Here is a 22,993-nt window from a genome sequence, read left to right as displayed (position 1 = left end):
AATAAATAAAAAAAGTGTTTGTCTAAGTCTAGCCATTTCAATTTCTCTTGGCTCCTGTGGCATCCCAAACAATCTGGATACTCTTCTACCTACAAATAGGGACTTGGCAATTCGGGCTTAACTCCGCCCCCAACGCCATTATGGTATGCATTTTTCTTCTACAGAATGAAAGCTATTTAAGCCTCTCCAGGGTTCATACAAAATCTGGAAAATCAATTTCCCTGATATTTCCCGGTTTTCCAGGTTTGTATGAACCCTGCTCTCTGGTATGTTTTAAGCCCTAGTGGAAGGTAGCGTGACGTAGTACTGCCAAGTCCCTATTTTACCTTGCAAAAGGCGGGAACCAATCAGAACCCTCATCAGGGCGGAGCTAAAAAAGCGGGTAAATCAACTCCACCCCCCCCGATTATGGGACCATCTAGTGGCATTTGTTCAAACTAAACCATAGCCAAGACTCGCTTTAATCTTAATTGCAGTTGAAATGAGGTTCCTCTGGAATTAATTTATTTTTGTTATTATGCAAGGTCAGAAACAACACTTATGGAACCATCGAGACACAATAAAAATATAAAATTAACTTTCTAGAATTCAGGGTTCGGACGATATTTTCATATTGACCTGGGCATGTTCAATGAAGGTTGATCTTCTTGAATTTCGCATTAAATGGTGCGAGGTTTAGCAATCATACATTGATTTTGCGCAATACGTTTCTAAAGTTATCATTTCGAAGGAAACTAAAAGGAAATTAAGTGAATCTTAACCAACTACCAGAGATAACAGAAGAATAAAATAATTTACCGTCGAATTAGCGTATTTTCGTGGAGAGGATTTAAGTAGAAGTTTCCGTGGCGAACTTTGATCGGCTGTAGCACTTACACCGGGAAACACAACTAGGGCGGGAGAAGGCGGAGCATTAGAATTAACCGATGGTACAACACCTTTTGGTTGTAAACGCGGTGTTTTGACAGCGCTGGCTGGTGTATTTTTATCAGAAGTCGGTGGTGCTTTGCGTTTCATTGGGGTTACCAGTTTTTTCCCTCCATCTTCAGTTTTCTGTTGCAAAGAATTAACCTTAGAGAGTTAGTATCACCATAAGTTAATACGTAAGATATGTTCCATAAGTTTGTAAAGTCTGCTAACTTAGGAACTGGAGCTTGGCATGAAGTGATTGAGGTAGGTCATAGATTAAGGATAAAGCGAGCCTGGTAAGGCGCTTTTATCAAAGGCTTAGTAATGCAGACTAAATAATAATAAGATGGAAGTCTGCAAAATTAACCGAGTTAATCAATTCTCGCTTGTCGGTCATTAACTAGCTCGAGCTGTAAGTCTCTCTCAGTAGCATTACAAAGTATAGGTGGTGTCATACTTATGGAAAATATCTTATAAACTTAGTTTACGAATTTTATTTTATAATAAAGTAAACATCGCCAGAAATAAAAGTATCTTTAAATAATAATATCACTTGTTAAATAATTTAGTAACTATTAAAATAATTTAAAAATAAAATGAATGAATAAATAAATAATTTCATTATAAAGCAAATAACGCTAAAATTAAAAATCTAAATAATAATATCACTTGTTAAATAATTATTTAGGAACTATTAAAATAATTTAAAAATAAAATGAATGATAAATAAGTAAATAAAATAAACAAATAAATAAATAAAATAAACAAATAAATAAACGTACACTTAAAAGCCCCAATAAGTATTTTTATTAATGTTATTTAGTATTTAGTAAAAATACTTATTTAAGGCTTAAGTGTAATATTTGGGGTTTTTATTTTTTAATTTCTTTTTCAGCGGTTTTTTGGATTACGGCTTCTATTTACCCGCATTCTCTTGATATTTTCCAATTCGTTTTTCAAATTTTGACTTTCAGCCGCGATGTAATCTTGATATTTTTTGCCATTGATCAGAAGGGTTTCCGCATTATCTTGACTTTTTTGCCATTCAGCAATCATGAATTCGATTTCTAAATCCAACTAGAAACATATTTCACATTAGATTGATTGCGAGTGACTAGTATTTAACATAGTTACGAATTTTTGGAACAATTAACAGTAATTAGGGCCAAGTGTAGAGTGGAAATAAATAAAGCCTTAAAAGGAAAAGTTCAGGTAACGTTACTTTATACCTTAAAAGAATGGCAGTTTTCTAAATATGAAAGGAATTAAATATTAAAACAAGATGGCCTCGGCCACATTACAGTTTTGCGCGGACAAATTGGTAACACCAAAAACTGGGGAAGAAAGGGGAATAGGCGCCCAGCCGCAAGGGGACAGAACAATAGTTTTCCAGCTCTAAAGAGCGCAAAACTAAAAATGAATAAATGATCTCTTCTTGCAAAGAAATTTGTATTTAATTGGTCTTAAAAATCATCAAGGACTACTGCGCCATCTGCCTTTGGTTTAGTGGCGTCTGCTAAATCAAACCTTTTACCCCTTATCTCTCTCAGCCTGTGAGAATTCTACCAATGCCCTGGGGGTGAGTGGTTCGATTTAGCAGACGCTACTAAACCAATGGCGGATGGCGCAGTAGTCCTTGATAATTTTTAAGACTAATTAAATGCTAGTTATCATATTGTAATAAGAGATCGCTTACTTTATTTTTAACATTTTTTTTTAAAACAAATGCCGTTCTTTGAAAGTATAATGTACCGTTACCTGAAATTTTCCTTTGAAGGAAAGCGCGGCTCTGTTGGTGCTCCTAAAAGATTGTCTTTCTACTACACAGTGGCTAAGATTGCTAAAGGCTAGTTAAGCCAAAGGCAGGAACCAATGGGAACTAGTGCATTAGGTCTGATTGGCTCCTGCCTTTGGCAAGGTAAAATTCGTGTCCAGAAGATTCGCCAGAATGCTGGGGGTGATCATGGAGCCGCGCTTTCCTTTAAAGTGTTAGACAAACTGAAAGGAAACTTAATAAGGTATAAATCTACCTTTGGAATTTCACGCTCCAGACGCTTTCGAGCTTTCTCTTCCTGCAATAGATTTCCGCCACGGTTTTGAAAACGGCTTGGATCAGTTCCCTTAATCTATAATGATATAGTTAGGGAAATTAAAATCGCAATAGCCGCCAACCAAAGTGAAGTTATAAAATGGATATTACCTCGTAGGTTTTCTTTTGCTCCCACAGAGAATTTCTTTCAACAATCTTTTCATAAATGCCTTTATTATCTTCATACATTTGAGTCCATTTCGAAACTTCGCGTTCATGGAGCTCTAACAGATCTTCGGTGAAAGTTTCTGAAAATAAAAGAAATTGTTTTAAGTATATTCCATCGTACTTAGTTTGATCTAAGACCATTAAGCATAGATGGACTGGAAAAATAAGCTAAAACCCCCGTTCTTCTAATGGCATCGCCCCTAGCGGGAGAGGCCCGAAACTTAATCCGACTCATAAGCCTTGCTATGCTTTGGGTCGAAGAAGTTTCAATATTGGTCGCGGTGTGGCGCTAGAGAGCCGCAGCCCTAAAAGAACAACGCCCCGTATCTCCATTCCATCTGTGTTTAATGGTCTTAGGTTTGATGCTATACTATAAGATCAATTTCCATAACTTAGGAGAATATCTCCAAATGAAATTAAAATCATAATAAGCGGAGATTTCTTAATCATTCAGAGATATTGTCTTAATTTTTCATTACTAAAATTGGTCTCAAAATTTGAAGAAGAATCCCTTTAAAATAGAGGCGTGCGGTTAACCGTTTCAATAGAGTAATTCAATCCGGTGTTCGATAAGCTCATTTCCACTGTTCGATACGAATATCGATCTAACTATTCGGTTAAAGTTTGACTACCATAAATATTTAGCCTTGCCGCCCTGACACTGCAACTCTCGCTACATAGACCCACCTTCTATCAAAAGATCTCGTCCCAATTTTATATATCTCCCATCAAAAACTACCAGCAAGTGCCTTGGAAAATTTTAAGAAATATTCGGCGACCAATGAAGAAACATATTTTAAATGACTCTTAATTGGTCACCTAATAATAACTATTCGTGAATATTATGGTTTAACTATACGCAATTAATCGAGTAGTAAAATTTTACAAAGGCCTAACTATTCGGTATTCGATTTGGAAAAAACTATTAAATTCTGTAATTGATAAGGTAAATTTTTGGTATTCAATTCGGTATTCGAGAATAGTATGGTTAACTAAACGCGAATACTAGGCTTAACTATTCGCGATTCACCGATTAGTAAAAATTTACCAAGGCCTAACTATTCGATTCGGTATTTGATAAGGAAAATTTTTGCCTATTTTACTATTTGGTAACTGGTCTGTGATACCCAAAAAGTGGTATTCGCACACCTCTATATTTGTCAAAAGCAAATTATTTGTCAGTTTTTACCTTCTTTGAAGGAAACAAAATTTTCCCTTTCTTCAGTGCCGATAAAACACTTATCCCATAATGCAACGAGTTCGACTCTTAGACGATCAATGAATTTCCCCACATTTTGTTTTCTAATTTCTTGGTATTTAACAATTTCTCGTTGAACCATTTCAATCGTGGGTTGGCCGTGATTAATGCAAGTTAACCAAAACTCCTCCCGGTCCAACAAGCTGATTTCTAAGCCATCCCATAACTGTCCCAGTTGTCTATGCAAGGCCTTTAAGACGGCATCATTGGCGCTTTTAAGTTTTCGAAGCTAAAATTTGCAGAAATCAAAGTTACCCAAGTTATGAATAAATTAAGAAGTATTTTTAAGCAAAGGGTTAGCAACTAAGAGTAAATAATATTGTAAGTCTATAAGAATAAGATATGTTCCGTAAGTTTGTCACTGTTTACAAACTGGAGCCTGTCACTAAGTGAGCAAGGTAGGTCATAGATTCGAGGTAAAGCGACGCCTGGTCAGGCGCTGTCAAAGGCTTAGTAGAGACTAAATAGGAACTAGATGGACTGCAAAGGAATTTTTTCCCGTAATTATAGGATTTTATAGGAGAAAATGTTTTTATATGAAAATATAGGAATAAAAATAATCATGTATTATAAATCTAAAAAAAAAAACAAATTGCATTTTACTTAAATTCAGGGGAACTTAGTCAAAAGTGATCTCAATAAAAAGAGCTAAATTTTGAAAAATTTGATGCTTAACTATACGAAAACTTCGACGAAGTCAAAAATATAGGATAATATGGGACAGGTTCAAAATATAGGATATCTTACTTCGAGCAACCAATTTTTAGCATCAGTCATGCATTTTTCCGACAATATATTCGGGATGTTGTCATCGAGCGAGATGATGGCTTTATGAAAGCTGGTTTCGGGAGTAAGCTCCAGGTCTTCAACGAGCCTTACGATTTCGGTACGAGTTTGGTCGAATTTTGCCATCCGTCTTTCCTATGGTCAGAATATTATCAAATTATTAATTAACATAACTTTCATGTAATTTCGACCAATAGTAATGAAGAACATCAATTGGTTGGGCTTAAAGCAAAGCCCAAGATGACTTTTCTTCCGAGCTTCGGGTTTAGCTAGGCGAAGGCTAGTGAGCGGGATTTATAAACCCCGCCCACAAATGCTTCCTGCCTTCGCCAAGCCTAAACTGGAGTTCGTAAGGAAAGTCAACTTCTTGGGGCACCACGTGACCCGCGCTTTGCTTTAAAACGAGAAAATGAAGACTAATTTTACTAATTATTACTTTTCGTATTAGGAATATTAAAATATCTCCCAATATAAATCAGAACTCGTTAATGTCGAGGGCGGAGCTAAAACTAGCCATTGCTAAGCTTGACAAGCAGTCATTTCCTCTCCTCGACTATGGGAGCCATCTAGTTACAATTGTTTAAACTAAACCACAGACGCGACATGCTTAGACTAACTTAACTCAATAGAGCTATCTCAGTTGTGACGTTAGTGCCTAGGTAAAACATCACGGGTTTAGCTTTGGCAGTGGGCGGCCTTGTTTGGTACTTCTGTGGTTTTATGGGCAAATAGCATGGGTGACGTCATGTCACACTAAGCCTTCTGAGATAGTTCTATAGAGTGCTGTCAGAAGCGCCGGTGTGACGTCACCCATGCTGTTTTCCCATAAAGAAAAAACAGTAACTGTCATGGCCGCCCATTGCTAAAGGCAGACTCGTGACGTTTAACCTTGGATCTGACGTCACAACTGACAGCACTCTATACACCTAAAACACTGGACTGGGAAGATTTTCCTTTGGCCTCTAACGAAAAATAAGACAAGATGTTATTGTTAAATTTATTAGGGTGCATGCATGAGGACAAATAGCAGATATTTGGAACCTTACGACAAGTTATTATTTTTTTTAATTATCATGGGTGAGTACTCATATGAATCGAGTATCAATAAGAGTACTATAATTGATTAAACTAGAATTACTAATCGAGATGACTACAGTTTTAATAAACAACTGATTAAATCTACATCTATATATAAATAAAAGTCCTGACTGACTGACTGACTGATAATCAACGCCCATTCCAAACCGCTTGCCCTAGAAGGCTGGAAATTTGCAGGAACGTTACTCATAAGTAGTAGGCGAGTACTAAGAAAGTTTTCCCCCAATCCGCCGCCATCTTAAAAAATGGTGCCCAGAAATGTAAAAAATCTTCTCTATGCAACAAAGTCCGCGCGTTTCAACCGATTTCGCAAATATTTAGTTCACTGCTTTCCTTTAACCTATAGACGGGCTGAATGCTCTTTTGGGCTCGATTTGTTGCCATCTTTTAAAATGGCGGCCAGAAATTTAAAAACCCTTATTTATGGAATAATGTCCACGTGAAAAGTAATAAAAAATGTTCCGACGGGCTGACGGGCAACGCCGAGTGCCTTCGCTCCTAGGGTGCTACAAAAGTATTAGTCGAATCAGTAAAATCTGCCCATTCTTAGTATCATTTTGATGGAAGTTCTTATTATACGCGAGCGACGCCGCGGGTAACAGCTAGTATATTATAAAAATGTTAATGTATAATTAAATACTAGATGGCGTGCTGCTTCAGACATTCTTGTAGAAAGTATGGAACTAATCAACGGAGTTCATAAAAATGTTTTTACCTTTTCGTCTTGCAACATCAGGATATGTTGCTTTATTTCATTCAGCTGTTCTTCGGATGGAACATTGGCTTCATCAACGTCCTCGTCCCCAGCCCTGGCTGTTCCATTGTCAATTGGAGGCATGCTGAGTAACTGGCAGAGTTCTCGTTCCTCCTCCAGCAAAGTGGCAAGCCGCTCCAAGCGTTCGTCCTTGCTCTTGATAAGAGTTTCGACTCTTCCTTTCAGATGGAACTCCTGTTGTAGGAGTCCCATGTGTCCCATGCCATTAACATCGAGCTCCTGGTCCACTTTAAGTTGTTGGCAGAGATCGACGTACTCTGTTTTTAAGTCGTTAACGATGGTTTCTATTTGATGGTACAGATCTTCCTCCTCTGTCACCATTTGTTGTTGCAGGTTCTCGTGATAATTGTAGAGGTTTTGAAGTCTGTCCAATTAGTCTTTTTCGGATAGGCCAATCTTGGTCCATGTGTCGCTTAATTTTTTTTGGGATTTGGCTAGCATTACGGCGACCTTTTCGACCAGATTGAAACTACGAAAAAGAAAACGGGATACTTCAGAAATGTTTGCGAGATCAATCATCAGAGACTAAACAATAGGGACTTGGCAGTACTACGTCATGCAACGTCACGCTACCTTCCACTAGTGCTAAAAAACATACCAGGAGGAGGGGCTTATGTAGCTTTCATTCTGTTAAAAAAACATACCATAATGGCGCTGGGGGCGGAGTTAAGTCCGAATTGCCAAGTCCCTATAGAGCTATTTCAGAGGGGGTAATGGCTACGTCACCAATGCTATTTGCCCATAGAGAAACCCTCACAAAATGGCCGCCCTCTACACTCAAAGGCAGGCCCAATTTTCGTAGCAGACGAAATTTTTCCCCCACTGAAATAGCTCTATTGTCTTAAACATAATTAACTCAATAACTAACGTCCATTATTAAGTACTATCAGTTAGAATTACGGGAATTACGTTGCTGACTCTCTTAGAAATGATTTCACTGCATGCACATTCAAGTGATCACAAACCCATTCCCAAATTAAAGAAACACCTAGCTTTACAAGCTAAAACTATAGCTGTTATAATAAATTTCCACCTCGCATGTCCGACAATGGTCAAAGGGGTTACGTTAAATATGATAAATAAGAACGATTTACGCTACTGGCTAAAACGAGGGTCGAGGGTTGTAGAAAGAAACTAAAATAGCAATATTGGGCATAACAGGTGGCAATAAACAAGCAATAATTTGGAAAAGGCAGCAGTATTTTGGATTAAAACCTATCAAATTTAGTCATTTTTAATAAAGGGGGTATCGACAATGGTAAAAGGGGTTAAGTTTAATATGATAAATAAGTACGATTTACGCTACTGGCTAAAACGAGGGTTGTAGAAAGAAACTAAAATAGCAATATTGTATAACAGGTGGCAATAAACAAGCAATAATTTGGAAAAGGCAGCAATATTTTGGATTTAAATATCAAATTTGGTAATTTTTAATGAAGGGGGTATTTTATTCGGCTGATAATAACAAAAACAACAGGGGCTCACTTACTTTTCTACTACAAAGACAGGATTGTTGCAGTCGTCCTTCTCCTGGCTATTAAATTCATGCAAGGCACCCAAAATAGATCTTCGCTTTGATGAAGCCATAATTAAAATTAACTTTAATAGTTAAATATTCGGCAAAACTATTTTTATGGTAAATTTCGCAAGTCAACGCGAGAACTAAACTGAATGATCTGAATCATAAACGGTTAGGGCGCTTTTATATTCAACCCATTGATTCAACCGCCTCCGAATGCGCGTGGCTTTCGCGAATCTCATTGGTCAACAAATTTTCAATCTTCATAAATGCAGGGATGGAAATAACCAGCGAGGGAAATAAGGCCGTGGTGCAGGGCCAATGTCCCGGGTATTGTGCTTATTTCCGGTCCGGAAAATAATTTTTTGCCGGGATCAGCGACTCAGCGTGATCGAATGGACCGTGCCGGTGTCTGTCACTCTGTCTGCTTCTGTCAAACTGTCAGTGCTTACGATCAGTCTGGGAAATAGCAGTGCACTTCATCTGGTCCAAAACCAGATTATTAATTACTTGGACTAGTTTTTTAATTCAAAAAGTGGGGGGATACCGGTCCTCGGGACCAGTTTATTGATTGAATCAAATCTATAGGAGAACAAAGACGGGGACCACTCTGGAAACCAGTTTATTACTTCGGACATTAGAGGGGTCACTGGTCCCAAGGACTTGTTTAAAAAATGTCCTTATTTCTCAGACTGTTCGAGTCCCCAAGTTTCGTTAATTACCAAAGCGATTAAACTGAATTTATTGGTAATTGATCACACTTCCTCTAATTGTGGATAATAATTTACCATAGGAGGAATAGGGACTTGGCAGTACTACGTCATGCAACGTCAGGCTACCTTCCACTAGTGCTAAAAAACATACCAGGAGGAGGGGCTTATGTAGCTTTCATTCTGTTAAAAAAACATACCATAATGGCGCTGGGGGCGGAGTTAAGCCCGAATTGCCAAGTCCCTATTGCGACGCTGGATCTTGGACCAATAGTTCAATGATTCATAACTTCATATGATGGCGGAGAAAATGCCATTATTGGCATTACCAGTTGTAAGTATTTGAAGGTCATATTTCGTTTCACGCATTCCAATGACAATACAATTTTCCTTCTTTTTTAGCTTGCGCTCAACACGCCCTGGTTACGCCTATGGAAATGTACGCTCCGTATATGGATGCCATGAAAGAGAAAATCTATCTAGCCAAACTAGTCATCGAGTTCGTTGGTTCGTTGGTTCGGAGCCCGAATCGGACTACTCGGAACTCGTGAATCATATTCAGACTTGCACGCCACCTCAAGGTTTAGAACCATTTACGGAAGAGTCCCTCCTACGTGACTTGCAGTTCATTATTGATCAAATTGTTGATCTTGATGTAAATCGTAATCAGTCGCACGAAGCACTTCTGGAAACGTTTGGAGGCTCTCAGGAACTTCGTTAATTTGGCTGGAGCGTATGTTGATAAAAAACGGTCAGTTGTCATTTGTTTATTTTATTTACATTTAAAATCGATCGAATCGCTCGGCGATATCGGGGGTCGGGATCGAAACGCAGTCTACTACAAATATGTGCCTCCTCAAGGGCTGTGCATTGGATCGCGTTATTTTAGGGCGACGTGTAGGTTTTACAGGTCCGCATTTCCTACCTAGATGGCGCTGTTTGTCTGTTTTCGGGAAACCATTTACGTGGGCTTTCTCTTCGCGGTAAAATTTCGTCATCTTGACCAGGTCATATGGAGTTGATTAATTTAGTTCAAATATTTAATTTACCTCGTAAATGATCCGTATTCCGATTACCGCTACCGTGATCCATATTTAAATCTGGATCAGCTCGCTAACGGATTTGCTTTTAATTTGCATTTGCCCTGGCTCAGAATTAATACATTACCAGGGTTCATACAAGCCTGGAAAACAGGGAAAACCTAGAAAAATCCGGGAAATAAATAGTTGACAAAAACCTCGGGGAAATTAAGAATTTTTATTAAAATTCAGGGAAATTTGCGTTAAACAGGGGCCGAGTAATTAAGCAAAATGTTCATAAACATCCCCTCCATAGGATTAACATTACACTATACTATGGAGGCCCGTAACTCTGGTTGTACTAGGGATACGGGGATGTTCTTTGATTGTGTTATAGCCTCCCCTCCTTCGTTAACATTTGCTCCATAGGATACTCCATATACGGGAAAAACCTGGAAATCTCAGGGAAATTTGTTTTCCAAAAGTTGAAGTATGAACCCTGATTACTTAATAGCGTAGAGGAGGATATGGTCTAAATTCTTTATTGTTATTATTACATGAGAGTTTAATTTTGAATTTTATTTGTCCCTTTGCGTTATAGTAAGAATAAGCGACCCAAAGTTCCCACGAAGAAGCCAGCTTCCAATACTCTGGCAACGACGACTCCTCTTGTTCGACACGTATTCGAAACCCTCTTTGCCGAACAGATTTCTCAAGATCCATCTCAGCCGACCAAGGTTGATTGGCGCAAAAAGCGGTGCATGATTTGCGAGGTGAGTGAACTCTTTTTTTCTGTAGAATCGGGGTTAAGTCAGGGATTTTCTAAAGCCATTGATGGGACAGAAGGTCAGGGACTTCGTTTGGGAAATTAAACAGCAGTGACCATGAAGTGGGCTTTGGTAATCACCTTTAAATGGTCAGGGATAAGCTGGAGGCGTCAGGGATTTTGTTTGGGAAATTTAACAATGCTTTGAGCTGCAGGTGTGACCATGAAGTAGGCTTTGGTAAACGCGTCCTTAAAATGGCCAGGGATAAGTCAGGGATTTTCATTATAAAAATTTCGTCTGAACCGAACCCTGGTTGTGTATGAAACCAGTCCAGAAGTGTATAATATTTCTAGAGAAGTGTACCACAAAGCGTGGTAAGTCAAGTGTAACGTCATTCTTCCCAACATCATTTTACATTTGGAGTGTACAAGATTACTAAACCGAATCACATACGCGATAAATAGTTCCCTCATCATTACTCTATTAGCGTTTAAATATTCGGCAAGACGCATATGCGCTTGTGGATTTTTGTCCCACGTTAAGACAATCATGGTTTGCGCTGGGGATTTATTACCAAACAATTATGGAATTCACCCTAGAACGGTGCTATAGAGAGAGGCCCATCTGAAGTTTGATGAGCGGGAAAGCAAACAAAATTTCGCCCGGGAAGAATGACTTTACATAACTAAGGTGTTAAGGGGATAAAGAGTGTCACACTTCCTCTATTATCACCTTCTGATGAAACCGACTTAAAAATAATTCCCTCGAAATATAAAATGGCGTCTTAGTCTAAAAATCTTTATGACGCGGTTATGAAAGCTAGTGCGTCTTGTGCTTCTAAAAAGAAAACCAATTGGTGGGGAAGCTACTTTCGTGTTGAAACCAAAGCTATGGTTTTAAATACTGCGAACCACCTAGAGTAATTTAATGGGATTTTGCCGACAGTTACCTCTGAAGAAATTGACAGCTGTGCGATTAATCCCTACATATTTACACAGTGGAATTTTATAATTCACTAATTAGGCTACCCCTCGTTGCCCAAGTGTGAAAACAGACACTCAACATTAAATTATCCTTGATTACGTTTTGTTTTGGAAGACCTTTTTTTTAACATCTTTCGAATTCAATAAAAATATGACTGATTAGGGCCGTGTTAATCTTAAAGATAAACTGTTATGGGTCTAGAATAGGATGTTCTTAACAGCTACGGTTCACCTTTACAGTTAAGTTTAAGTATGTTAATTTAAGCTATGTAGACATAAAAAACTTGGTCAAATTCAGTTACAAATGGTGACTTTGCGCAATGAACGAACCAACCACTTTCTCATAGATAGTTAAGATTACTTAATGCTCGTGTGTCTTTGCAGTTTTGCCAGCAACCCGACTGCGGTGAATGTGGAAATTGCAAGCAAATGACTAAATTTGGAGGTTCCGGTAAAAGCAAGCAAGCCTGCTTAAAGCGCAAGTGTGTATTTTTCTACATTATTTATTTTATTTACTATTTTACGGTTAGTGATTTTTAAATTTTGAGCCACGTACGGGTACTTAAAAATTTCCACTGGGGTTGGGTACCCGGTTTTTTTTTTCGGGTGTTTGAAAAATTTCCACTGGGGTTGGGTACCCGGTTTTTTTTCGGGTGTTTGAAAAATTTCCACTGGGGTTGGGTACCCGGTTTTTTTTTTCGGGTGTTTGAAAAATTTCCACTGGGGTCGGGTACCCGGTTTTTTATTTGGGGGGGGGGGGGTATTTGAAAAATTCCCACTGGGCTCGGGTAGTCGGGTTTTTTTACGGGTACTTGAAATATTTCCTTTTGGAGTCGGGTACCCGGATTTTTCACGGGTACTTGAAATATTTCCTTTTGGAGTCGGGTACCCGGATTTTATTGTTAACCTTTGACCTATAACTATACTGCCATCCTAGATGGCGCGACAATATTATGTTCCCTGTTAGTTGACATCATCACCGTCATGTGATGTTTGCTTTTAGTATCGTTTTTACCCTCCTAAGGAAAGGAGTGTTCTCGTAGGTCAGAGTTAGACCCCATTATTATTTTGTAACAATTAAATCCTTTATTAAATATCATTACCATGTCAAGAAACGAGTTTAGTCATTTCGCTCAAATCCCTAATCTTTATTAAGCCTAACAGATTTTTCACAGGTACTTGAAATATTTCCTTTTGGAGTCGGGTACCCGGATTTTTCACGGGTACTTGAAATATTTCCTTTTGGAGTCGGGTACCCGGATTTTTCACGGGTACTTGAAAAATTCCCCCTGGGCTCGGGTACTCGGTTTTTTTTACGGGTACTTGAAAAATTTCCTTTTGGAGTCCGGTACCCGGATTTTTCACGGGTCCTTGAAAAATTAGGCCTGGCCAAAGTGCCAATTGTTAGATGCTTTTATACGTCGGGTACTTATCAGGTCAAAACAATATTTGTGGAAAAATACAGTAGTAAAAAGTATAGATTTAAGTTTATATATCCCCTCCCTCTTGAGTACCCGATTGACTTAAAGCAAAGCGCGGGTCCAGCGGATCCCCTACAAGTTGACTTTCCTTACGATCTCCAGTTTTTGCTTGGCGAAGGCAGGAGGAATTTGTGGGCGGTATTTATAAGTGCACTTATAAATCCCGCCCACTAGCCTTTGCTAAGCCAAAACTGGAGTACAGGAGGAAAGTTACCTTGTACGGGTAATGGGCGGTACTCGCGCGGGGGGGGGGGTTTCTATTTATTCGCTAGTGTGGCAATCTTATAGAACGATATACAATTTATATAATTTATTAGGTGTCCGAACATGACAATAGCGGACGAAGACGAAGTCGAAGATGAATACTGCAATGGAAGTAGTGATACTGAAGAGCAAAGTCGCAAATTGCCACCTGCAGTAAGTATTTTGTTGAGAAAGTAATTGCTGGAGTTTGGATTTGTTTGTGTTGAAGGGTCTGTAAGGAAGGGATCGGAGGGTTTTCTAAATATTGTTTGAAATACGTCACAGACACGTGACTGGGGAAAGGGTGGTTCGAAGAATTGGCGCCGCAATCTCGCGGAAACAAGGACTAAGCGTCCAGTTTCATTCTTCCGTTGAGTCTTTGTATCTTGGCGTCACGTGGTGCCTGTGATTTATTTCAAATAGTTTTTTTCCATCCTTCCACGCTTGCTTTATAGACGCTTTAAAAATTAATACAACATTATTTTTAAAATTTTTAGAGCCCCACAAAGAAGAAAAATGTCAAGCAGAAAAAGGTAATTCCTAATTTGTAAATCTTCATATTCTATTGACGTCTAACTATAACTTTTTTTATTGCCTAATTATTTTAAGCGTAAAGGTACTGTTAAGCCCATTGGCAAGCCCAGATTTGTGACGAAATCCAAAAGGAAGTACTATTCGCGGATCAATGTACGAGGAGAAATTGTTAGTATGATTACATTAATTTTACAGGGTTGCCATGGGGTCAGGGGAAACCTGGAAAGTCGGGGAATTTAAAAATGGGCCGGAAAAGTCAGGGAATATTAGAAATTTGTCTTTATTGAAAGAATAATGAAAGTTTCTCCTCTTCCTCTCTTAACACAGAAAACTCTAGAGCAATCCTTAAAAATGTCTAGAATCGTTTTTACAAAGTAAATGCCTTTAAAAAAATCTCTTGGACTGTTATTTATAGTTGAAATATTTCTTAATCATTTTGGTGCAACAATTACATTGGAAAACTTAATGTAGATCGAGTTTATTTAATTATAAGCAGTTAAACTGTGCTGTAAACACTTACTTTTTCGGCCTAAAAAGGTCAGGGAAAATCTCAGAAAAAGGTCGGGGAAAATCTCAGAAAAAGGTCGGGGAAAATCTCAGAAAATGGTCGGGGAAAATCTCAGAAAATGGTCGGGGAAAATCTCAGAAAATGGTCGGGGAAAATCTCAGAAAATGGTCAGGGAAAATCTCAGAAAAAGGTCAGGGAAAATCTCAGAAAAAGGTCAGGGAAAATCTCAGAAAAAGGTCGGGGAAAATCTCAGAAAAAGGTCGGGGAAAATCTCAGAAAAAGGTCGGGGAAAATCTCAGAAAATGGTCGGGGAAAATCTCAGAAAATGGTCGGGGAAAATCTCAGAAAATGGTCGGGGAAAATCTCAGAAAATGGTCAGGGAAAATCTCAGAAAATGGTCAGGGAAAATCTTAGAAAAAGGTCAGGGAAATTCTCAGAAAAGGTCAGGGAAAACCTGGAAAATTAGTCAGGGAATTTGGTTCTGAAAATTCCGTGGCAACCCTGATTTAGTTATTTACTATTTTACCATCATCTGAACTAAATAATTTCTTTGTCAGATAAATTCCGGTGATTTTATCCTGGTTGAACCGGACGATTCGAAAGTCGCGTATTTCATCGCAAAATGCGCTTATTTCTACGAGGAAAATGGTAACATCATGTTTCACGCCCATTGGCTGAGGTGAATTTCTCCTAGAAGCGTTCAATTCCGCCACAAATGCTCTTATTACATTTGGTTTGTTTTCAGTCGTGCCTGCGAGACGATCTTGGGGGAAACCGGAGATGCCCACGAGGTCTTCTTGGAATCTCACTGCGAAAATGTCATTGCGCTAGACATTTTCAAAAAATGTGATGTGAGTTTTAGCCGGTCTTAACAGAATGTCCTTACAGGGATAGATGTAATTTTAGAAGCGGGAATGGGGAACGTTTAGTATTTACTTCAGTCCGATTCATAGCCCAGTAAAGAGCCCCTCCCTTCAACGCGTAACGAAAATGCTTAAACTAATTTTTGATGACGTTGCTGACGGGGACGGCGAAAAATACGTAATTCCTTTTTCAGGGTTCATACAAACCTGGAAAAATCAGGGAAATAAATAGTTGACAAAAACCTCAGGGAAATAAATAGTTGACTAAAACCTCAGGGAAATAAATAGTTGACGAAAACCTCAGGGAAATAAATAGTTGACTAAAACCTCAGGGAAATAAATAGTTGACGAAAACCTCAGGGAAATAAATAGTTGACTAAAACCTCAGGGAAATAAATAGTTGACGAAAACCTCAGGGAAATAAATAGTTGACTAAAACCTCAGGGAAATAAATAGTTGACTAAAACCTCAGGGAAATAAATAGTTGACTAAAACCTCAGGGAAATTTAGAATTTTTAGTAAAATTCAGGGAAATTTAGAATTTTTAGTAAAATTCAGGGAAATTTGCGTCAAACAGGGGCCAAGTGATTAAGCAAAATGTTCGTGAACATCCCCTCCATAGTATTAACATTACACTATATTTGGAGGCTCATAACTGTGGTTCTACTAGAGATAACGGGGATGTCCTTTTAGTATGCTATAGTCCTATTTGCCCCCCCCCGTCCTTCGATAGAATTAGCTCCATGGGATACTCCATATACGGGAAAAACCTGGGAAATTCAGGGAAGTATATTGTAACCTTCCTTAGTAATTAAGGGACCTCCTGAGTTTCTACTCCAGGGGTGTAAGGTTACATAGAGGATTAACACCCTGTGTTACCTCTGCCCTTTCCCGTACTATATAAGCGTCGACTGCTTATCATTATTAAGTCAGTCTTTCTTCACTACTGACATGGATTAACTAACGCTAGGGATTGTTCACTAACTGGGTTTCCCATGTAGTACTGTCGCCAACTACATGTTCCGAATTATTCCTTGATTCCCCTCTTCATTCCCCCAATTTATTGGACCAAAACGGATGTAGATATAGCGCCATCTCTCGGCAAAATAAGTAGTTTTTGCCCAATTTAGGCAGTATTTCAATTTTGACGTCATAGGACACGTGATATTTGGTCCAATTTTCTTATAACTTCCTATTAGGGATAGTAGCTGCTGCTAGGGGGCGTTTGGAACACGCATGCGTTATCTTTCTGGGGGAACGAACTATCCCTAGCGTTAGTTAATCCACGCTACTGAGATGTAGTAGTTCGCTCGAGCGAAGGGCTTTGCCCTAGTATTGGACTTTATCCCAATTAGTAATTATGTTTAAACTTTAAGTTCTTTACTTTGTAGTAAATGCGAGTCGGCATTTAATTATTATTTAGTTAAATAAAAGCAAAAGCGCATAGATCAGAAAGTGAAGAACATTAAACCTTTCCAGCCTTTAGCAACGGTATTCGTGTAAAATGAGAAGCAAGGGGGGGACACAAATGGGTGGTTGGTGAGCCTCGTTTTCAACTACCAATCGAATCAGAGATATATTAGGTCATCGTTATTGTCACGTGACTAGCGGAAAGTAGTTCGCGATGGTAGCGGCTCCTGGGGATAGTGGGGAATACTATTGAGAAATCGGCTGCTTAACTAGGCTTAACGGTTGTTCTTTAGCGCTCTTTCGGTTCAATCGTCGTGGAATTTTCAAGTTTCATTAAGTTGACTTTTGATATTGTTTTTACTTTTGCGCTCTTTAGAGCTAGCGAAAGTATTGTTCCGACCCTTGCTGGCAGGCTGGGCGCCTTTTATATCCCCGTTTCCCCCTTTTTTCGCGTACACGGTCGGATATTTGCAAAGAACCACTCTTAGGTGGCTCTGCAACATCAACATAATTTTTTATTTAAGAAAATATTTTGCGCTTTGGATCCCCACTTTTCTCCTCAGATTATTGACTAAGCAAGCTGAGCCACGGAGGTATAATAGCTACAGTTATTTGGTAAAGTGTATCTCGTGAAGAGATAATCGTCGCCTGGGAACGGCCGCGATTCACTTATTTAATTGAACTGTAAACCAAATTCTGACTAGATTGGTTTTATTCATAATCGGAATGCTATTTTATAAACAATGGAAAAAAACCAAAATTTATAAATTTGTTGGGGTCATATTATAATGAATACAGTAATACTAATTCTAGTCTAGTACTAGAGGCCGCGCAAAAGTGTAATATGGCCGGTGCCATCTTGTTCATGCATTCTATTGCACCTTTAAGTTTTCCGTCTTTATCAATCAGGAAAAAGTCATCCTTTTCGTAGCTTTCTAAAATGTTTGCTAAATTCAAATCCGACATTTTGACAAATGTGCCGATTCCCGACTACCTAAATGACTAGATTATATTAAGCCTTGGAATTAAACTATAGCAGACGACAAGAAATAAGTGAACTATATTTTCTAGCCAACTTACGCATGTACCTTGTGTAAAACTACGCGAAAGTAACTCTCCGCCGCGGCATAAGACCAACTCTTCCCGTCGCTCTGTAAGGGGGACGGAAATCTTGAATCGACTATGGGGGAACTCATTTTTCACGTTGCGGTTTAGGCTTCTCGTTCTTCACTTTCTGGTTATCTATGCGCTTTTGATAAAAGTATGATTGAACCTAAGGAACCGGAGTAGTTCCTCTTAGTATTAGCCAAGGCTTTTATAAAAGGCCACGTGGGGAGAGTTTAGTAATCTCGCAAGCGTGGTTACGATATGGGGAAAAACTTGGAAATCTCAGGGAAATTTGTTTTCCAAAAGTTGTTTGAACCCTGTTTTTAGCTCTGTCGCTATGAGCCGCCTCTTCTTTCATTCCCCTCCGTCCGTGGAAGGCGGTCCGGGACGCGCGCCCAGATTACTCTGTTCTCCATTTCTGCTTCAAAAATTGCATCTATCCCTGGTCCTTAAAATTAAAGGGAGGGGGAAATGGGGTGGCATCTCCTAATTCAACCATTCTAGATTGATAAAATAGGGGCCTGCGCAAACTGTTCTCTTTGAAATTTGCGGGTACTCGCGAGTCCACGGAAAGGCTAGTAACACTACTCGACGAGTCCATTTTTCCCCCTATGCGAGTCTTATTTCTTTCTTTAAACTAGGCCTAGTCTAATTTTTGTCGGGCTAGTCCATTCCTTCTTCGAGAGGGGTCAACTAAAGCAAACTACACGACGTCTTTCAGTACCAGAGGCGAGGGGTCGGACGTTTAGGAAAAAGTGTACGGGATTTCGAAATCCAATTTGATTTCTTCGGATTTCGTTGGATTTCTTCGGATTTCGTTTGATTTCGTCGGATTTCATTTGATTTCGTCGGATTTCGTTTGATTTCGTCGGATTTCATCGGATTTCGTTTGATTTCGTCGGATTTCGTTTGATTTCGTCGGATTTCATCGGATTTCGTCGGATTTCATCGGATTTCGTTCTATTTCATCGGATTTCGTTCTATTTCATCGGATTTCGTTCTATTTCATCGGATTTCGTTCTATTTCATCGGATTTCGTTCGATTTCATCGGATTTCGTTCGATTTCGTCGGATTTCGTTTGATTTCGTCGGATTTCGTTTGATTTCGTCGGATTTCATCGGATTTCGTTCTATTTCATCGGATTTCGTTCTATTTCATCGGATTTCGTTCTATTTCATCGGATTTCGTTCGATTTCATCGGATTTCGTTCGATTTCATCGGATTTCGTTCGATTTCATCGGATTTCGTTCGATTTCATCGGATTTCGTTCGATTTCATCGGATTTCGTTCGATTTCGTCGGATTTCGTTCGATTTCGTCGGATTTCGTTTGATTTCGTCGGATTTCGTTTGATTTCGTCGGATTTCATCGGATTTCGTTCTATTTCATCGGATTTCGTTCGATTTCATCGGATTTCGTTCGATTTCATCGGATTTCGTTCGATTTCATCGGATTTCGTTCGATTTCATCGGATTTCGTTCGATTTCATCGGATTTCGTTCGATTTCATCGGATTTCGTTTGATTTCAGAATTCGATAAAATCCAATGGATTTCATCGAATTTTGAGATTTTTCTTGTGATTCCGTCGGATTTTGCTATTTTTACCGTGATTTCGACTGATTTTGCGATATTTCCCTTGATTTCCTCGGATTTTGAGATTTTCCCCGTGATTTCGTCGGATTTTGTGATTTCTTTTGATTTTGGATTTCGTGAATTTTGTAATGGGTTTCACGATTTCTTCACTGATTTTGCTTCTGATTTCGTGATTTCTATGTTGATTTCGTGATTTCTTCGTAGATTTTGTGATTTATTTACTGATTTTATGATTTCTTTACTGATTTTGCGATTTCTTCACTTCATTTCGGATTTTTTATTTGATTTCGAAATCAGCATTGATTTCGGATTTCTTAAGTTGGATTTCACGGGTAGCGTACGGGATTTCATGAATGACCGACCCCTCGACCAGAGGCCACTCGATCACGCTTTAGTTGACACGCGCGTTGTCACTTGTCAGTGCAGGCGCTGTTACACTAAGTACGCGTTCTATTCCACATTCGTACTTTAACTAAACCTAGAACTAGAATCGTAGGATTGATAGTTGTAACAGGGTTCATACAAACCTGGAAAACCTGGAAAAATCAGGGAAATAAATAGTTGACAAAAACCTCAGGGAAAACTCAGGGAAGTTTAGAATTTTTAATAAAATTCAGGGAAATAAAGGAAATTTGCGTCAAACAGGGGCCGAGTAATTAAGCAAAATGTTCGTGAACATTCCCTCCATAGGATTAACATTACACTATACTTTGGAGGCTCGTAACTCTGGTTATATTAGAGATACGGGGATGTCCTTTGAGTATGTTATAGTCCAATTTTTCCCCCATCCAACCATACTAAAATCTTAGGGCTACGACAAACAGGGGCCGAGTAATTGAGCAAAATGTTCGTGAACATTCCCTCCATAGGATTAACATTACACTATACTTCGGAAGCTCATAACTCTGGTTCTATTAGTGATACGGGGATGTCCTTTGAGTATGATATAGTCCTATTTGCCCCTACCCCCCTTCGCCTCCTTCGTTAACATTTGCTCCATAGAATACTCCATATACGGGAAAAACCTGGAAAACTCAGGGAAGTATATGGGAAAAAACCCTGGAAATCTCAGGGAAATTTGTTTTCCAAAAGTTGTATGAACCCTGTGTAAATATTTTTCCGCCATTTCGAACGTTTTAGTAATTGTCCAGTTCCCCACTACTCGCAATTTGAGTTAGGACTCTCACACCTCTAATAAAATAGCATCAGAATCATTGACATGTACTAGGCCTGTGCGGGTAGTGATTTTGTATGTCGGGTCGGGTACGGGTAGTTGAAAAACTTTAAATCGGGTCGGGTACCCGGATTTCTAACGGGTACTCGAATAATTAGGCCTAACAAAACTACCATTATTCGGGTGGTTTTCGGGTAGCAAAAATTCTTCCTTGAATTTCTGTCTGGCTGTATCACTTTGTTCTTCTCTAAACTCGTGGCTTTGTTCAGTTCCATTTTTAAGAAGAAAGAAAGTCGGGCGTCTAGCGCCCTCATTGGTGGTTTAAGGCACACCTTACCCGGTACCCCTACGCCCGAGTGCCAACCAATACCCGATTGTCCTAAGCCTTGTCAAGGGTATTGAGCGAAAATTATAATATTTGAATAGTTTCGGGTATTAAGAAATTAAGTTTTCGGGTACCCGACCGGGTAATTGTTGGGCATCAGGCCTACCAAATACTGTCCTTTATTTCCTAGATAGGACCGGCTTTAAGTAACCCAAAGGGTCGCGAATTCTTGTCTTGTCTCTTTAATTCGATTTAAAACTGGCTTGTCGTTCCCTTTTTAAGATTTGAACAGTTTTAAAACCATCAATATGGGAGAACTGAGCGTAGTAAGCTAGTTTTAAAATTTGAAACCTAGCGCCATTTTCGGAGGTGCATTGCTGCCAGACACATTTCCCTAGTATTTTTTGGATTGATTGTCGTCGGCTGCTATTCATTCCGTATTTGGACACAGAACATCCTTAAAGGTTAATTTTTGTTTACGGAAACTTTAATTGGCCTTAATTCAATACCATTTAATTAAGTTGGAAACCTCAATTTCTAAACGTGGAACAAAATATAGTAAAAAATTAAAGAATAAGGCTAGGACGCTGCCATTTTATAATTGTGCCCTGCAGTTCTCTCAATTATAAAGCAGACGATAATCAGTTACCAAAACCACGGCCCACCCGCTCACGGAGGTGATCTAGTTAGGTACAGGCTTGGAAATAAGGTTTATTTCTGAACTAGTCCCCCGGACCAGTGACCCCTGATGTCTTAAATATGAAACTGGTCCCGGGACCAGTGACCCTTCCCCTATTTATTTTTCTACTGGTCCCAGGACTTGTGGTCGTTCTCTCTTCTAAAAAAATCTCTCTCGGCTTAGGGTTGTATACACGACTGGACTCCTGGAGTCGAAATTTATGTTAAAATGAAAATAATTAAAGAGGTCCCCATATCAATTTTTAATAAAAGTAGGAATTAATAAACTAGTCATTGGGACCAGTGACCCTCACGTTTTGAATAAAAAAAGTGGTCCAAGCTATTAATAAACTGTTTTTTGACCTGTAAACCTGTCTTATTTCCTAGCCTGGTTAGGTATTCGAAAAAAATCCCTCTCTCCGTAAATGGCGGCCGATCACGTGATTTTATTTTTCCCGCAAAAAACGCCGCGAGATTCTTGAGAACTATGCGGCGCTCAAATGGACCAATACTATACTCTAAAGACTTTTAGAAACTAAACAAGATGGCCTCGGCCACATTACAGTTTTGCGCGGACAAATTGGTAACACCAAAAACTGGGGCGCCCAGCCGCAAGGGGACAGAACAATAGTTTTCCAGCTCTAAAGAGCGCAAAACTAAAAATGGGACTCTCGCACCAATAGAACTCTTTTTTTAAATTCTATTCAATAATAGCCTCTTTTTTTAATTGTTTTGCTTTTCATGTCTGGTTAAATACACTAATGCCTTATTGATCACGGTTTCTAGATTGACACAGTGGGATGTCGTCCCACGCCAGGATGGTATAAGGAAGGTGGAGAAAAATACACTTACTTCTACCAAATGAAGGTCGGAGAGATTCAAAATACAAACACTACAATAGCGACTCGCGATCTAATCCGGTTAAAGAATTGAAACTCAAAAGTTCATAACCCGCAAATGTGGCAATGGCGACTGACGACAGTGAAGATTTAAAAA

The 22,993-nt window shown here is 39.0% G+C and overlaps 2 protein-coding genes across 3 annotated transcripts in view; one reads left to right on the top strand and one right to left on the bottom strand.

Annotated features, from left to right (window-relative positions):
* Positions 1–619: 619 nt before the first annotated feature.
* On the bottom strand, positions 620–8,879 carry LOC149668156 (protein regulator of cytokinesis 1-like). Of its 2 annotated transcripts, none has more exons than XM_089841030.1 (9): positions 8,569–8,879; positions 7,024–7,552; positions 5,172–5,345; positions 4,356–4,653; positions 3,110–3,246; positions 2,940–3,035; positions 1,834–1,986; positions 799–1,053; positions 620–734 (listed from the first exon to the last, which is right to left on the bottom strand). In XM_089841030.1, exons 2-9 carry the CDS (start codon positions 7,402–7,404, stop codon positions 720–722), a joined length of 1,509 nt encoding a protein of 502 aa, XP_089697156.1. In that variant the 5' UTR covers positions 7,405–7,552; positions 8,569–8,879; the 3' UTR covers positions 620–719. The 2 variants fall into 2 exon arrangements, with proteins under 2 accessions (XP_089697156.1, XP_089697154.1); XM_089841028.1 differs by having other exon boundaries at positions 705–734; positions 8,573–8,814.
* Positions 8,880–9,040: 161 nt separating this feature from the next.
* LOC149668154 (DNA (cytosine-5)-methyltransferase 1-like) overlaps positions 9,041–22,993 on the top strand; it is a 33,418-nt gene continuing 19,465 nt past the window's right edge. The window contains exons 1-9 of the mRNA XM_089841242.1: positions 9,041–9,646; positions 9,715–9,893; positions 10,933–11,104; positions 12,466–12,563; positions 13,880–13,979; positions 14,303–14,338; positions 14,415–14,507; positions 15,405–15,526; positions 15,593–15,698. Coding sequence (XP_089697368.1) covers positions 11,093–11,104; positions 12,466–12,563; positions 13,880–13,979; positions 14,303–14,338; positions 14,415–14,507; positions 15,405–15,526; positions 15,593–15,698 — 567 coding nt within the window. The 5' untranslated portion in view covers positions 9,041–9,646; positions 9,715–9,893; positions 10,933–11,092. The remainder of the gene's footprint in view (positions 9,647–9,714; positions 9,894–10,932; positions 11,105–12,465; positions 12,564–13,879; positions 13,980–14,302; positions 14,339–14,414; positions 14,508–15,404; positions 15,527–15,592; positions 15,699–22,993) is intronic.

The sequence above is a fragment of the Phalangium opilio genome, unplaced genomic scaffold (assembly GCF_054372755.1).
Source record: "Phalangium opilio isolate 3A_F unplaced genomic scaffold, DU_Popi_V2 ptg000056l_1, whole genome shotgun sequence".
In the NCBI taxonomy this organism is placed as follows: domain Eukaryota; kingdom Metazoa; phylum Arthropoda; class Arachnida; order Opiliones; family Phalangiidae; genus Phalangium; species Phalangium opilio.
Note: the sequence above shows the minus strand (reverse complement) of the source record. Positions and strands in the feature narration are given on the sequence as shown.

Excerpts from the sequence above, each read along its gene's own strand:
- LOC149668156 (XM_089841030.1), bottom strand. The coding sequence starts at position 7,404 with ATGGTGACAGAGGAGGAAGATCTGTACCATCAAATAGAAACCATCGTT. Across the intron at positions 5,346-7,023 it reads TGATGTTGCAAGACGAAAAG|GAAAGACGGATGGCAAAATT; the intron begins GTAAAAACATTT and ends TTCTGACCATAG. Across the intron at positions 1,987-2,939 it reads TGGAGCGTGAAATTCCAAAG|TTGGATTTAGAAATCGAATT; the intron begins GTAGATTTATAC and ends ATATGTTTCTAG.